Genomic DNA, 12,687 nt, shown 5'->3' on the forward strand with positions numbered 1-12,687 from the left:
AGGTAGGTTCTGCCAGAGGGTTTTTTTGAGGATTCTGGCTCATCTTTCAAGACCCGAGGATTCTTTTCTGCTAAGATTTTGTGAACACACAATATCTCAAAATAACTAATAGAATGTGTGCTTTCTCTGTCTAAAAGAGTTAGTTTGTAGAGTTAGTAGTTATGTAAGCATTAGCAGTTGAATACAGCATGGTTTCAGCGTCAGAAAAATTATTCTGAGATAAACGGCTTTTTGTGAAATTCGATAGAACAGTCACTTTAACCATTCATTTTTGGCATCAGTAAGACGTCAGACATCTAAACAATAGTTTTGAACAGTCATTTCCTCCATAACAGCAGGAAACCCCCCTCTGCTTCCAACTCCTCCCTCCGTGTGTGTCTTCTTGGCTGCAGCGGCCGTGTCACAAGCTCGTTTCTGTTGCTGCGGTAACCTCACGTCACCAGTCTCACTGCTATGCTGCTGCTGTGCCTGTCTGCGCGGCCGCTCTTTGAGGAAGTCTGGATGGACTCGCTCGTTTCTTGGAGTTTTGGTTGAGAGCTTTGATGAAGCTTTTGCGATTCTGGTCATATTTATGCTGCGTGTTTCAAAGTGTGTTCCACCCGTAATCTATTATGCAAATTTGCAATCCCGCACCGCCAGCAATCAGCGCGAAAACTAAAGCGTTTTCGCCAATCCATTTTCATGAGAATGGCTTCGAGGAAGCTGCTTTTTGCTTGCCTTCCTCTAGTCAGGAGAGCACTGTCGCCACTTAGTGGGTCGGTGGAATGGGTTGTACACGTTCGGTGGCTCTAATATTTTTATAAAAGACGTGGGGGGCGTTGATCCACGCCCGACCGTCAAAAAAAAAAAAAAAAAATTTAAGACGAGATATCTCGTCTTTGGCAGTGAACGTGTTAATAGCTGGGCTGGTATAGGAATTTTGATGACTGCATGGAAGGATGTTAATTCAGTATACACATTAGATTAGGTGTTATCCCAACGGTCACAATTGTTGCCGACCATAAAACTCACCGTTTCACCTATTTTTCCTTGGAATTTTCAAAAAATTATGATTATTTCAAAGGGTTCCTAATGACACATGATTCGTATATTTTCATGTCTGGGAAAAATTCTGGATTACATGGGTTAATTATAATTATAGAATAGAATATATATAGAATGGTAGCTTATAAAAACACAGACAATAAGGTGTGTGTGTGTGTGTGTGTGTGTGTGTGTGTGTGTGTGTGTGTGTGTGTCTGTGTGTGTATGATAAAATAGAAATATTCCATGTTATGTGCTTCATTTAAGCCTACAAGTGACTACACCTTTTTACACAAAATGGGCAGGTCAACTACTGACATCCAGGTGCATATGAGCAAAATCACGCATAGAAGTAGCTGCACCGCTTAAAAAGTATGAGAATGAAAAAAAATATTTCTAGGTTATCTAGTAACCACCAATATCTGTCATTGGGCCATATTTCAGGTCTCTGCGATGTACCAACTCACAGGGATTTGCATCGTGGCAGAAGAACAAAGGGAAGGGATGGTGATGGTGATGATGCACAATGCCCTGAAATGGCCTGCGAAGGTGCGCCTTGAACCCACCCACAACTTCCATTTGACTTCATGCCTGGCAGCTTCATGCTTCATGCTTGGAAAATAGGACTGAATCCTGAACAATTGTTTGAGCGCGGCTTGAGCGTGCCTTGAGCAAGGCACGCGTGGCTGGTGTGAAGGGCTTTGCCTGTTAACAAGGACACCGAAATGAAACTTGTGGGTTCAGCGTAGGTTGAGCTTAGGTTGAGCCTTGCTTCGGCATAATGGTGTGAACGTGGTGTGCATAAGGGGTGCTACTGTACCTTGCCCAATTGGAAGTGGTCCCAGTGAGCGGAGACGAAGTTGAGGATCTCTTCCAGCTCAAAGTATTTCTTCTTGTTGCTCACAGACAGGTTATATAGAACCAGGTGAACCAGATCCACCCAGCGCATAGACAGGCGCCGCACATACTCTGAGCCGTTATTGCACACTGAGCACAGGAACAGATAGAACCTGCACACCAGAGGACACAAGGAGATTCATTATATCTAGCTCGGTCTAGGGGCAACCAATCACACCGAACCCCGCAACACAAAAATGACATGGCTGTTATTAATGACTGGGAGTATAGCTCATCTCAGGAAACTGGCACGTTCAGGCTCAGGTGTTGCGTCGGCCTCCCTCGGACAGCTCAGCCGGTGGAGTGGATAGTGTTCAGTGTCAAGAGACCATACCGTTCATGAAGACGATTAACACAACATAACTCACAAACAACTTATAGAAAGAAAACAAAAAAGGAGGAACGCGCAAGAGACGTTGTCTCTCCTCTTACCTCTAACCCTAACCCCTACCTGGAGAAAGTTGTTATTCCCTGGACATCGTCATATTTTTGCCACGCACTGTGATTGGCTAGAGAGTAGGGATGCACACAATTAATCGAAACTCGATTAATTGCTTGTTAAGGATTTACTCGAGCAAAGAAAAATTACTCGATCAAAACAAAACATAAAAGCAACGTGCATTAAATGGTGTTTTCAAATCATTTTTCAATGATCCTCCAGAGGGCGCAATGATATCACTGTAACAGACTGTTCAGCGTGTATGCGAGGCTCTGTGTTTGTCCCCTCGAGAGTTGCCGTACAATAGGAAGTGGGGGACTTTGTTGTTGACCACAGAGCCGGTGTGTGCTTAGTGCTAACGCTAGGCGCTAACTGAGAATAAATGTGGAAACGTGTTATAACGTTACCTGACTCTTGTTTATTGTTTTAACAAAGTGTAAGTAATAGGCGGACCCGGACACTCGGCTACATCACTATAGCCCTTTTCAGACAAGTCATAAGATGCTGTTCAAGTAGAACAGTGTTCATTCGGATAAATTGGCTCGCCTGGAGTCTCACCTGGACTGCGAGCAGAAAAAATAAACAATCTGCGTGGGTAAGTGAGCCCCTGCGGCCGTGACCGGGATTCTGGGCAAATGTTGACATGTCTAAAAAGTTATGCCTCCACGTTTTTATGTGTTTCATAGCATAGGCTATGCTATGCAATGCTGTGAGAAATATACAATAAGTTGCTGCTGCATAAATAAATGTTTTATTGAGGAACAAATGCATTTGGTATGGTTTGGATTTATTTTTTATTTTTATTACAATTAATTGATTGATTGATTGTTAACGTTACCAATGATCGAGTTTGGAATTTGCGGAAAATGTGCATCCCTACTAGAGAGAGAGTTCCGTCAGTGTAGCGGTGTGGCAGCCAGCCTGACCAGCCAGCAGCTGCTGCTTTTCCCGGGGAAAACAGGGGCTGGTGTGGGCGGAGGTCTGGAGGAGTGGAATGATTTTGTGAAAAGAGGAGGACCGTTGTCTATAGAGATACGAGGATCCATGGCTATTTATTAATTGTAGGACTCGGGTGAGATGTTTTTACTGTGATTTGAACTCAGAGGAAAACAAACCATTGCTCCTCCTCGGACGGCTCAGAGTGAAGGCGAGAGGAGACACTGTTGCTGGGAGGAGGGGCAGGGAGGGGCCGGCTCGCTGTTACCGTGGAGATAACTGAAACATGAACTAAAAAGGCGTGTAACTCTTTATGCCTCTTTATAGCCAGGACGGAGGCATTATGGATTCCAGTTGTCCGTCCATCCGTCCGTACGTCCGATGTTCGTTAACGCGATATCTCAGGAACGGCTTGACGGAATTTCTTCCAATTTGGCTCAATTTGGCTCAAACGTCTTGGACGCAAGGATGAACTGATTAGATTTTGGTGATCAAAGGTCAAAGGTCAAGGTCACTGTGACCTCTCAAACGCCATTTTCAAGCTCGTTAATGTGATATCTCAGGAATGCCTTTATGGAATTTATTCGAATTTGCCTCAAACGTCCACTTGGACTCAACGTCCACTTGGACTCAATGATGAACTGCTTTGAACTGCTGTGCATTTAAAATTGCTGCTTTGTGTTTGTTTTTATGTTTTGTTTTTATTCATGTGTGCCAATCTGTCTGTTTTTTACGCTCGCTCCAATCCAATTTGCCCTTCTGGGACACTCAATAAACTTGAATCTTGAATCTTGAACTGATTAGATTTTGGTCGTCAAAGGTCAAAGTTAAAAGGTCACTGTGACCTCACGACCGCTCATTTCATGCTTGTTAACGCGATATCTCAGGAACGCATTGACGGAATTTCATCAAATTTTCCTCAAACATCCACTTGGACTCAAGGATGAACTGATTAGATTTTGGTGGTTAAAGGTCAAAGTTCAAGGTCACGGTGACCTCACAAACCCCATTTCCAAGCTCTTTAACGTGATATCTCGGGAACGCCTTGACGGAATTTCTTCCAATTTGGCTCAAACGTCGACTTCAACTCAAGGATGAACTAATTAGATTTAGGTGGTCAAATTTCAAGGTTTCTGTGACATCACAGCTGCTCATTTCATGCTCGGTAACGCCATATCTCAGTAACACCTTGACGAAATGTCTTCTCATTTGGCTCAAACGTCAAAGTCTGGACAGACTTGCATGTCGAGTCGACTGCTCACTTGTTGGCAGAGGCATATATCCGTGGTGCGGTCGTTGTAGTTTATTTCTGTCGGGAGACACTTATCAAAAATGTCCAGCATCCTACCATAAGCTTAAGACTCGTCTCATCGACTGTTAGGCGGCAGACGTAAGAAATACACTGAAATATCATGATCTTATTTGAGGGCCATTCTAGTCAAGATGAGTGTGTGTGTGTGGGTGTACCTGTCTCCAAACAACATGCTCTCCTGCAGACACTGAGTACAGGCTTCATGGAACCACTGCTCACACTTGAAACACTGCAGCATCTTCAGGTACCACCTACACACACACACACACACACACACACACAGGCACGCAAACACACATACACACACAGGGTTGGGAGGGTTACTTTGAAAATGCAAAAAAAAAATCAGTAACGTAATTCAAGTATCACAATATTAAAGGAATGTAACTGATTACTTTCCATTACTTTTGAACACATTTCCTGCAATTGACTACTGGAGTGCGGGGGCATGCTCCTCAGGAGGACATTTAAAAAACAAACAGCTTTTTCAGACCTTGTGTGTTGTTTCAGCAGGCTTTCAGCAATCGCCTGTGTCTCATTATCTATATACAATTTAGTATGTGGACTTTGTTTCAAGTTCTGTGTTCGGCCACAGCTATGTTGTTTTACGTGCAATCGGGCTGAAACCTTCAGGGTGTGTAAAGGGCACCCATGCGGGTGACCTGATGGATTAGGCTAATTAGCTAATGATGTGGCGTCATCAGTGATGTAATCAGTGATGATGTAAAAAGTGATGTCATAAGGGCGCACACACGCCCGCACACAAGGAGGCATTATGACAAGACTGATCAGTGATGTCATAGGGGGGCACACACAGACACACACTGATGATGTCATCAGTGATATCATAATGGGGCACACACACACAAGGAGGCATTGTGACATAACTGATGCAATAACATTTAGTGTGCCACACACACACCTCCACACGCCAATAGGGCAGGCGAGGCCACACAGCAGCCGGGCTACGGGTGAGGCCGCCCAGCGGCCGAGCCAATAACAATAATACTTTTTCCATCTTTTGGTTATAGTGCACTGATATTATCTGGTTTCTAGTCATTTATTTTTTGGTGCACTGGTCCTTTTTAAGAGCTACTAAGTGTGTGTGCTTTTTTCTTTAAGTGTGTGTTTCTCTCTCTTTCTCTCTAATCTGCTAGGCTACAACACTGACAGGCTTTACCTTGAAAAGATGTCAATGATAAAGTAGATAAAAAAGCCAGCACAGTACCAGATCCATTAGACACGATGGAACCCATCCAATATGCTGAATAATTAAGTTTAAAGACCCCCTAAGACTAAGTCATATTTTAAGATGTATATAAAATAATCTACTTTGAATAATAATTTGTGTCTGATGGTTTTTCCCACTTAAAATGACTTCCCCTCCTTCTGCTTCATTAAATATTCCAAAGCAACCAATCAGGGTTATCTAGATTCATAAATAGCCAATCACAGCATACAAACAAGGGCTTTAACTGCTGAATACGGACGGGACCGGGAGGGATTGGCTCCAGTATTCGCGATGTCATGAATCATGCTGGTTGAAAACAGCCTTTTCAGTGAGCTCAGAGAAATATTGTCTGTGCAGTTCGAAATTGAAGCTCAAACATCCAACTTAAGGAAGAAGAATAAAAACGTATTTGTGATTTTAGGGGGTCTTTACGTTTAGCTGCAAAACAATATAGGCCTAACAATAGCTTGCCATTTTAAAAACCAGCACAGAAGAAAATATATTGCTGTAATCAGAGAAAGATGCGGCTACTACATATTTAGGCCGGCCTTTCATTCATTTGCTTTACATCTTCTTTCTTTTCTCTCTCTCGCGCCACCTGCAGTAGCCTCCTGTTGATTGGACATGTTGCCGTTTGATGATTACCATGAATATCTTCATTATGATTAACACTTAAAGACCCCCTGAAGTCAAAAATCACTTTTTCTTCTTGTTCCTACGGTTGGATGTCTGAGCTTCACTGTGCAGAATCATGTCTGTGCAGAGTTTGACACTAAAAGGCTGTTTTCCCAATCATCTGCTGAAAGTGGAAACTTCTCTGAGCTCACTGAAAAGGCGGTTTTCAACAAGCAAGATCTGTGACATGACGAATCTTGGAGCAAATCCCTGTCCAGTAGGGATGCACACAATTAATCGAAGATCGATTACTCGCTCGTTAAAGCCCCAATCAGTAAGATTTTTGACATTTTTTTACTGTAATATAAGATCTTTTTAGTCTTAGGACATGGTAGATTGACTTGTAATAGGGAGAATCTCGCCTTTATTTATCCCACACCGCCCTCCATTGGCCAGCCCTGGGACTAAGCAGTTTGTCTGCCACGTCCCGTGGCAAAAAAAAAAAAAAAATGTGCGCATGCGCTCTACAGCGGCAGCATTGTGTTCCTGGAAACCAGGAAGTAACTCGATTCGGATTTGCTACGAAAATGATGTTTCACGGAACTATGGATTATTATTTCATCACGTGGTGAGTACCCGATGTCACAACATGTACATAGAGCTTTCTGGCGCTGTGTTTTGTTGACTTTGAACGGCGATATCGTTATCGATACTATTGCACGCAGAGGGCGCAGTTTCTCCAATAGCAAAACTTGGAAAACTTGCTGAATGGGATTTACTCGAGCATGTGAAAATTCACTAGATCAAAACAACAACAAAAAGCAACATGCATTCTGTTTTCAAATCATTTTTCAATGATCCTCCAGAGGGCGCAATGATATCACTATAGCCCTTTTCAGACGTCACGCAGGCGCAGGGACCTCTGAACACCTGGCAGCCATTTTAAGATTGGTCTGAAAGAAAGGAAACAACACCATTGCAACCAACATGAAGAGGGCGAAGAGAAGTGTTGTATGGGAACATTTTGTTAAGAAAGGAGAAGATAACAGCCGTATGCAAACACTGTGAATCAGTGTACAGCTACAACACGACGACGACAGCACTGCTCTATCACTTGAACAGTGTTCATTTGGATAAATTGGCTGGCTCCTCTTCGTCAAACCTGGAGCAACCCACCATCACCTCAGCGTTTAAGAGGAAGAGTTGCATGGCGAGCAGTGAAAATAACCCAGTCGATCTGCGGGGTTATAGAAAAAGACATGATGCCTATCTCTATGGTTGAAGGCAGGGGATTTCAGCAAATGATGCACCTGCTGGAACCAGCATACGAGATCCCAAGCCGAAGCACAATCACCAGGCGCTTTGAGAAGAGATACGATGATGCTAAGTCCAAGTTGCTAGCACAGCTAGCTGACACTACATCTACCGGCAAGGTTGCATTGATGACAGATAGCTGGACTGCCCTGACAACCGAAACTACGTGACCATCACCTGCGACTACATCACCCAGGACTGGGGAGTCAGCAGTGCGCTGTTGCTAACCAGAAGCTTGCCAGGCAGGCACACAGCAGAGCACCTCGCCCAGCAATGAAAGGATGCAGGAACGAGTGGGGGCTTGATGGAAACGTTATGGCGTGTGTGCACGACAACACGAGGAACATCACCGCAGCAAATAACCCCAGCAAAGTGCCCTGGTACTCGGTGGCTTGCTTCGCTCACACATTCACAATCTACCTCAACAAAGTCATCTCCGCAGCTGGCAGGCTTGTGAGCCACTTTAACCATAGCACGGTCGCCACCAAAACCCTACAAGAGAAGCAAAGTCAACAGAGGCTGCCAGCCCACCAGCTCATCCAGTCCATCAAGACTCGGTGGAATTCAGTTTGTGAAATGTTCGCCCGGCTAGTGGAGCAGAGGTGGGCGGTGGTCGCTGTCCTATCTGACCGGACTGTCACCAAGCTGCCTCTCGCCAGAACCCTGGAGCTGAAAGAGGAATACGAGGACGTGTCATGGAGGACATATCGCCAGTATTAGCCGCACTGCAGATTGCAACGAAAGCGATGTCGGCTGAGTTAACTGTCTCCATCAGCAACACGTATCCTGTCACATTTGGCCTCATCAATGAACATCTCCTGAGGAAAGAGGGTGACTACCCATGAGTGGTGGAATTCAAGGGAAAAGTCCGCTCCTCCCTGATTGAGCGAATGATGGTAAGCCTAAACATTACACTTTGCATAGCCATCTCTTAAATTCTGCGTTTCCCAAAACATTTGAATTGGTCATTAAGCAACTTTTATTTTATTATTTTTAACACAGATCCAGTCCGACCAGTTGACATCCTCCCCTCCAACAACGATGCTGGACCCCCGCCACAAGCACCTGATCTTTTTAAGATCCGCACAGCAGCAGGATGCAAAATCTAAGCTGATTGAGCTGGGAGAGGCGTTGGAGGACGACGAGGTGGAGACCACAGGCCCGAACGCACAGCCCGAAGGTGATGCAGATGCTCAACCAGAACCGGGACCTGCAGCTGTGAATCAGGCCTCCACAATGGCTATGCTTTTGGGGCTGCATTATTCAGCAGCTCCTGCCATTAGCAGCGTGGAGGTGGAGGTTGAGAACTTTATACGGGACATTCCACCTTGCATACAAATCCGGATGAGTGGTGGAAGGTACAGTAGGGATGCACTGATCCACGTTTTTTCAGTTCCGATTCGATTCCGATACCTGAATTTGGATATCTGCCGATATCGATATCATTCCGATACCATAGCTATTTTTTCTTGAATATACAGTACAGACAAAAATTTGGCCAATTGAAGGAAAAAGGAAAGAAAAATACAACTTGAAAAAAACAGACAAAATGGAGAAAATATACAAGGCAAAGAAGGATAATTATAAATCAAATCTGAACTATTTAGGCATTGCTGCTTTAGAGAAGGACCCTCTGCCGGTAGCTGGCTCCTACTAAGAGACACAATTAGTATTTGGTAATCAATTATCTCATAACATTAGGTACCTGGTTCATAATATTCCACAATAATTAGGTCATTAGACATTTCCATTTTCCACTCTAAAGGTATTAAATAACGTTTAAACAAACCAACAATGAAACACCCCTGCCACTTTGAACACTTGGTCTGACCCCCCGGAAACCCCTTCCAGAAACTACCAAGTGGTACGCTCCGCATCCGGGGACTTCCGGTTTTGAACGGCTCATCTATCTAGACCGCACCACAGTACAGAGAGACGAGGATGTACCGTTTCACATGCAGCAGACAGGTGACAAACATTTAATTCGTGAAAAGTAATAAATATACATTTAAATGCCGAAATATGTCATATGTAATATAAGCACATGAGCAGTGTTTACCTCTCTCTGTGTTTTCCTCACGGAGATCTCCCTGCCAAAGCGCTCCGTTCTGATGCGTTACGCGTCACAATTGATTACAATCTTTTGGGCGATCGCCAGTGTGTGTGTGTGTGTATGTGTGTGTGTGTGTGTGTGTGTGTGTGTGTGTGTGTGAGAGACAGACAGACAAGACAGTGAGATGATAATAATAATAATAATTATTATTATTATTATTATTATTATTATTATTATTGTAGCTAGCTAGCTACCTGGCTGCTAGCTGGCCGCTAGCTGCTCTGGTATGCTTAGCTTTTAGGTGATAGCTCAAACTCGATGTACTTCCGTGATATTTTAATTCCGTTTTACACAAGGTGCAAACTACTGCTCTTGACTTGTCCACTGTGCCATTTGGGAGTTATTTAAAGTAAAACGAGCCATTTAGAAGCGCATTGCTGTCTTTAAGTCTTCCATGCCTCCACAGGCAGAAGACAGGAAACGGCTGTGAACGGCTTGACTACAAGTACGGGTGCGACAAAGGGACAAAATAGCGGCATGCGATTAACGCGATTAAAAAAAAATAACACGTTATGGGCAGCACGCATTAACACGCGATTAACGTGTTAACGCTGACAGCCCTAATTATTATTATTATTATTATTATTATTATTATTATTATTATTATTATTATTATATATATATTTGCTTTGTAAAATGATTTCAGTGAGTCTCGGTACTTTTTGAACATTTTCAGAATTTTTTTACGAATACCGTGATAATACCGTAACCCTGGTAATTTTGGTCACGTGATGTAAAATTTTCATACCATTTCATCTCTAGTACATTCTCTGTTCACTAGAAATTGCAGTGCATGTTGGTTATTTTATAGTGGACTATATACAGTAGTGCAGGGGTGTCAAACATATGCTTTGTGGACTGGTGCGGAGAAAACCACCTCCTCCTTAACGTGTCCAAAACCAGGGAGATGGTTGTGTACTTCAGGAGGACCAGCATGGAGCCGAACCCTATTTCGATCGGGGGTGAGGAGGTGGTGAGTGTGGACAGCTACAAATACCTGGGCGTTCATCACCTGGACAAAAAACCGGACTGGAGATGCAATACCGAGGCTGTCTACAAGAAGGGGAGGAGCAGACTCTATTTCCTGAGGAGGCTCAGATCCTTCAACGTGTGCAGCAAGATGTTGCATATCTTTTACCAGTCTGTGGTAGCAAGTGCAATTCTCTTTGCAGCCACCTGCTGGGGCAACTGCATCAGAGCCGGCTACTCTAACAAGCTGAACAAACTTTTTAGGAGAGCAGGCTCTGTGCTGGGGACCACTCTGGAGCCCCTGGAGGTGGTTGTGGAGGGAAGGATGCTACAAAAAATACTCAAAATCATGGATGACACGACACACCCCCTACACAACCTGCTGGCTGGACAACGGAGCGGTTTCAGTCAGAGGCTCCGTCAGCTCCCCTGCAGCAAGGACCGTTACAGGAGGTCTTTCGTGCCCACCGCAATAACAATATACAATAACTCCTGGACATGCTGAGAGAGGAGGGCCCTCCTCTCCCTACCCCTCCCTCTCTCCCCCCCCTCCCCTCCCACCCTCCTATAATGACCCTCCTGAATGTTGAATCCATACTGCACATGCACAGTGCACACTCATGCCCACGTTGCACATTGCACACTCACAATGCATAGTCATAGCTATAATACCATGTCATATAATACGCCATACATAGTCATAGCAATAATAATGTAAATAATCAAACAGTGTACAGCTTTAGTCATAGAAATAATAGTATTATTTAATATACTTACAGTTTCCGTGAAACGAAAGATGTAACGGCGGTGGAAGTAAAGTTGTTTATCGTCGCTGTTGTGCCAGGACCTCGTATGTCCCTTTTTTTCACCTTTTTACTTTTTGTCATAAATCAGTGCCATTGGTCACCCTTCACGTCTCTGTGTGGTTTTTACCAAATGCAACCAATGGAAAAGCATTAAAACGAGCTTGTGAGTAAATCTCGTAACGCCATTCGCCCTCAATCTGTCAGTCAAACCTCAAAATTTGTCGCCTACCTCCGTCTGTACCCCCCCACGCAGGACACTAAACCCGGAAAAGTCACACGGCAGACGTGCTGTGTATTTCTGATATCGTTTTGACTAATCCTGGCTTCCTCTGACGTTAATAGATCAATCAAATGTTTTCCAGTTATTCCTAGGCTGCAAACTTGTTTTAACATGCAAATCGGAGTGTTTTCTGACGAGAATAAAGTAACGTTAACGCTACGTTATGTCAGACTGTTCTCACCCCATGCCCAAGCCCCCGCCTCGGCCATGAGAGTATGCGACTCTCTCCCGCCTGACTGGCCGGCAGAGAGTGCTTCCAACTCAGACTGATAATATAATATATATATATATCATTTGAGCTTATCTAGGTAAGATATTAATAAAGTAATGACACATTCAGCGGGAAACTAACTATAATTAAGACATGTGCCAACTTTGACGACGTTTGGTTCAGTATTTTAACACATTGACTGCCAGCCGTTTTTTTTTTTGCTGTAGGTAGCTTCTGCCAAGCTGTTTTTTGAGGATTCTGGCTCATTTTACAAGAGCCGAGGATTCTTTTCTGCTTGGAGTTTGTGAACACAAAGTTCACAAAAGTACTAATAGAATGTGTGCTTTCTCTGTCTAAAAGAGTTAGTTTGTAGAGTTAGTAGTTATGTAGATATTAGCCGTTGAGTACAGCATGGTTTCAGCGTCTGAGAGTGAAAGCTGAGATAATCGCAGTTTTGTGAAATTCAATCAAACAGGCAGAACATTTATTTTTGGCATCAGTGAGAGATCAGACATCCAAACAATATAGTTCCGAACGCCCT

General features: G+C 43.8%; 1 protein-coding gene across 1 annotated transcript in view; it reads right to left on the reverse strand.

Annotated features, from left to right (window-relative positions):
• Positions 1-12,687, reverse strand: part of phf19 (PHD finger protein 19) — a gene marked incomplete at its 5' end in the record, with an annotated part of 76,130 nt that overhangs the window by 14,925 nt on the left and 48,518 nt on the right. Inside the window, 2 exons of the mRNA XM_083644525.1 lie at positions 1,844-2,033; positions 4,763-4,858. Of these exons, the coding sequence (XP_083500651.1) occupies positions 1,844-2,033; positions 4,763-4,858 (286 nt within the window). The remainder of the gene's footprint in view (positions 1-1,843; positions 2,034-4,762; positions 4,859-12,687) is intronic.

The sequence above is a fragment of the Poromitra crassiceps genome, assembly GCF_964638095.1.
Source record: "Poromitra crassiceps genome assembly, chromosome: 10".
In the NCBI taxonomy this organism is placed as follows: domain Eukaryota; kingdom Metazoa; phylum Chordata; class Actinopteri; order Beryciformes; family Melamphaidae; genus Poromitra; species Poromitra crassiceps.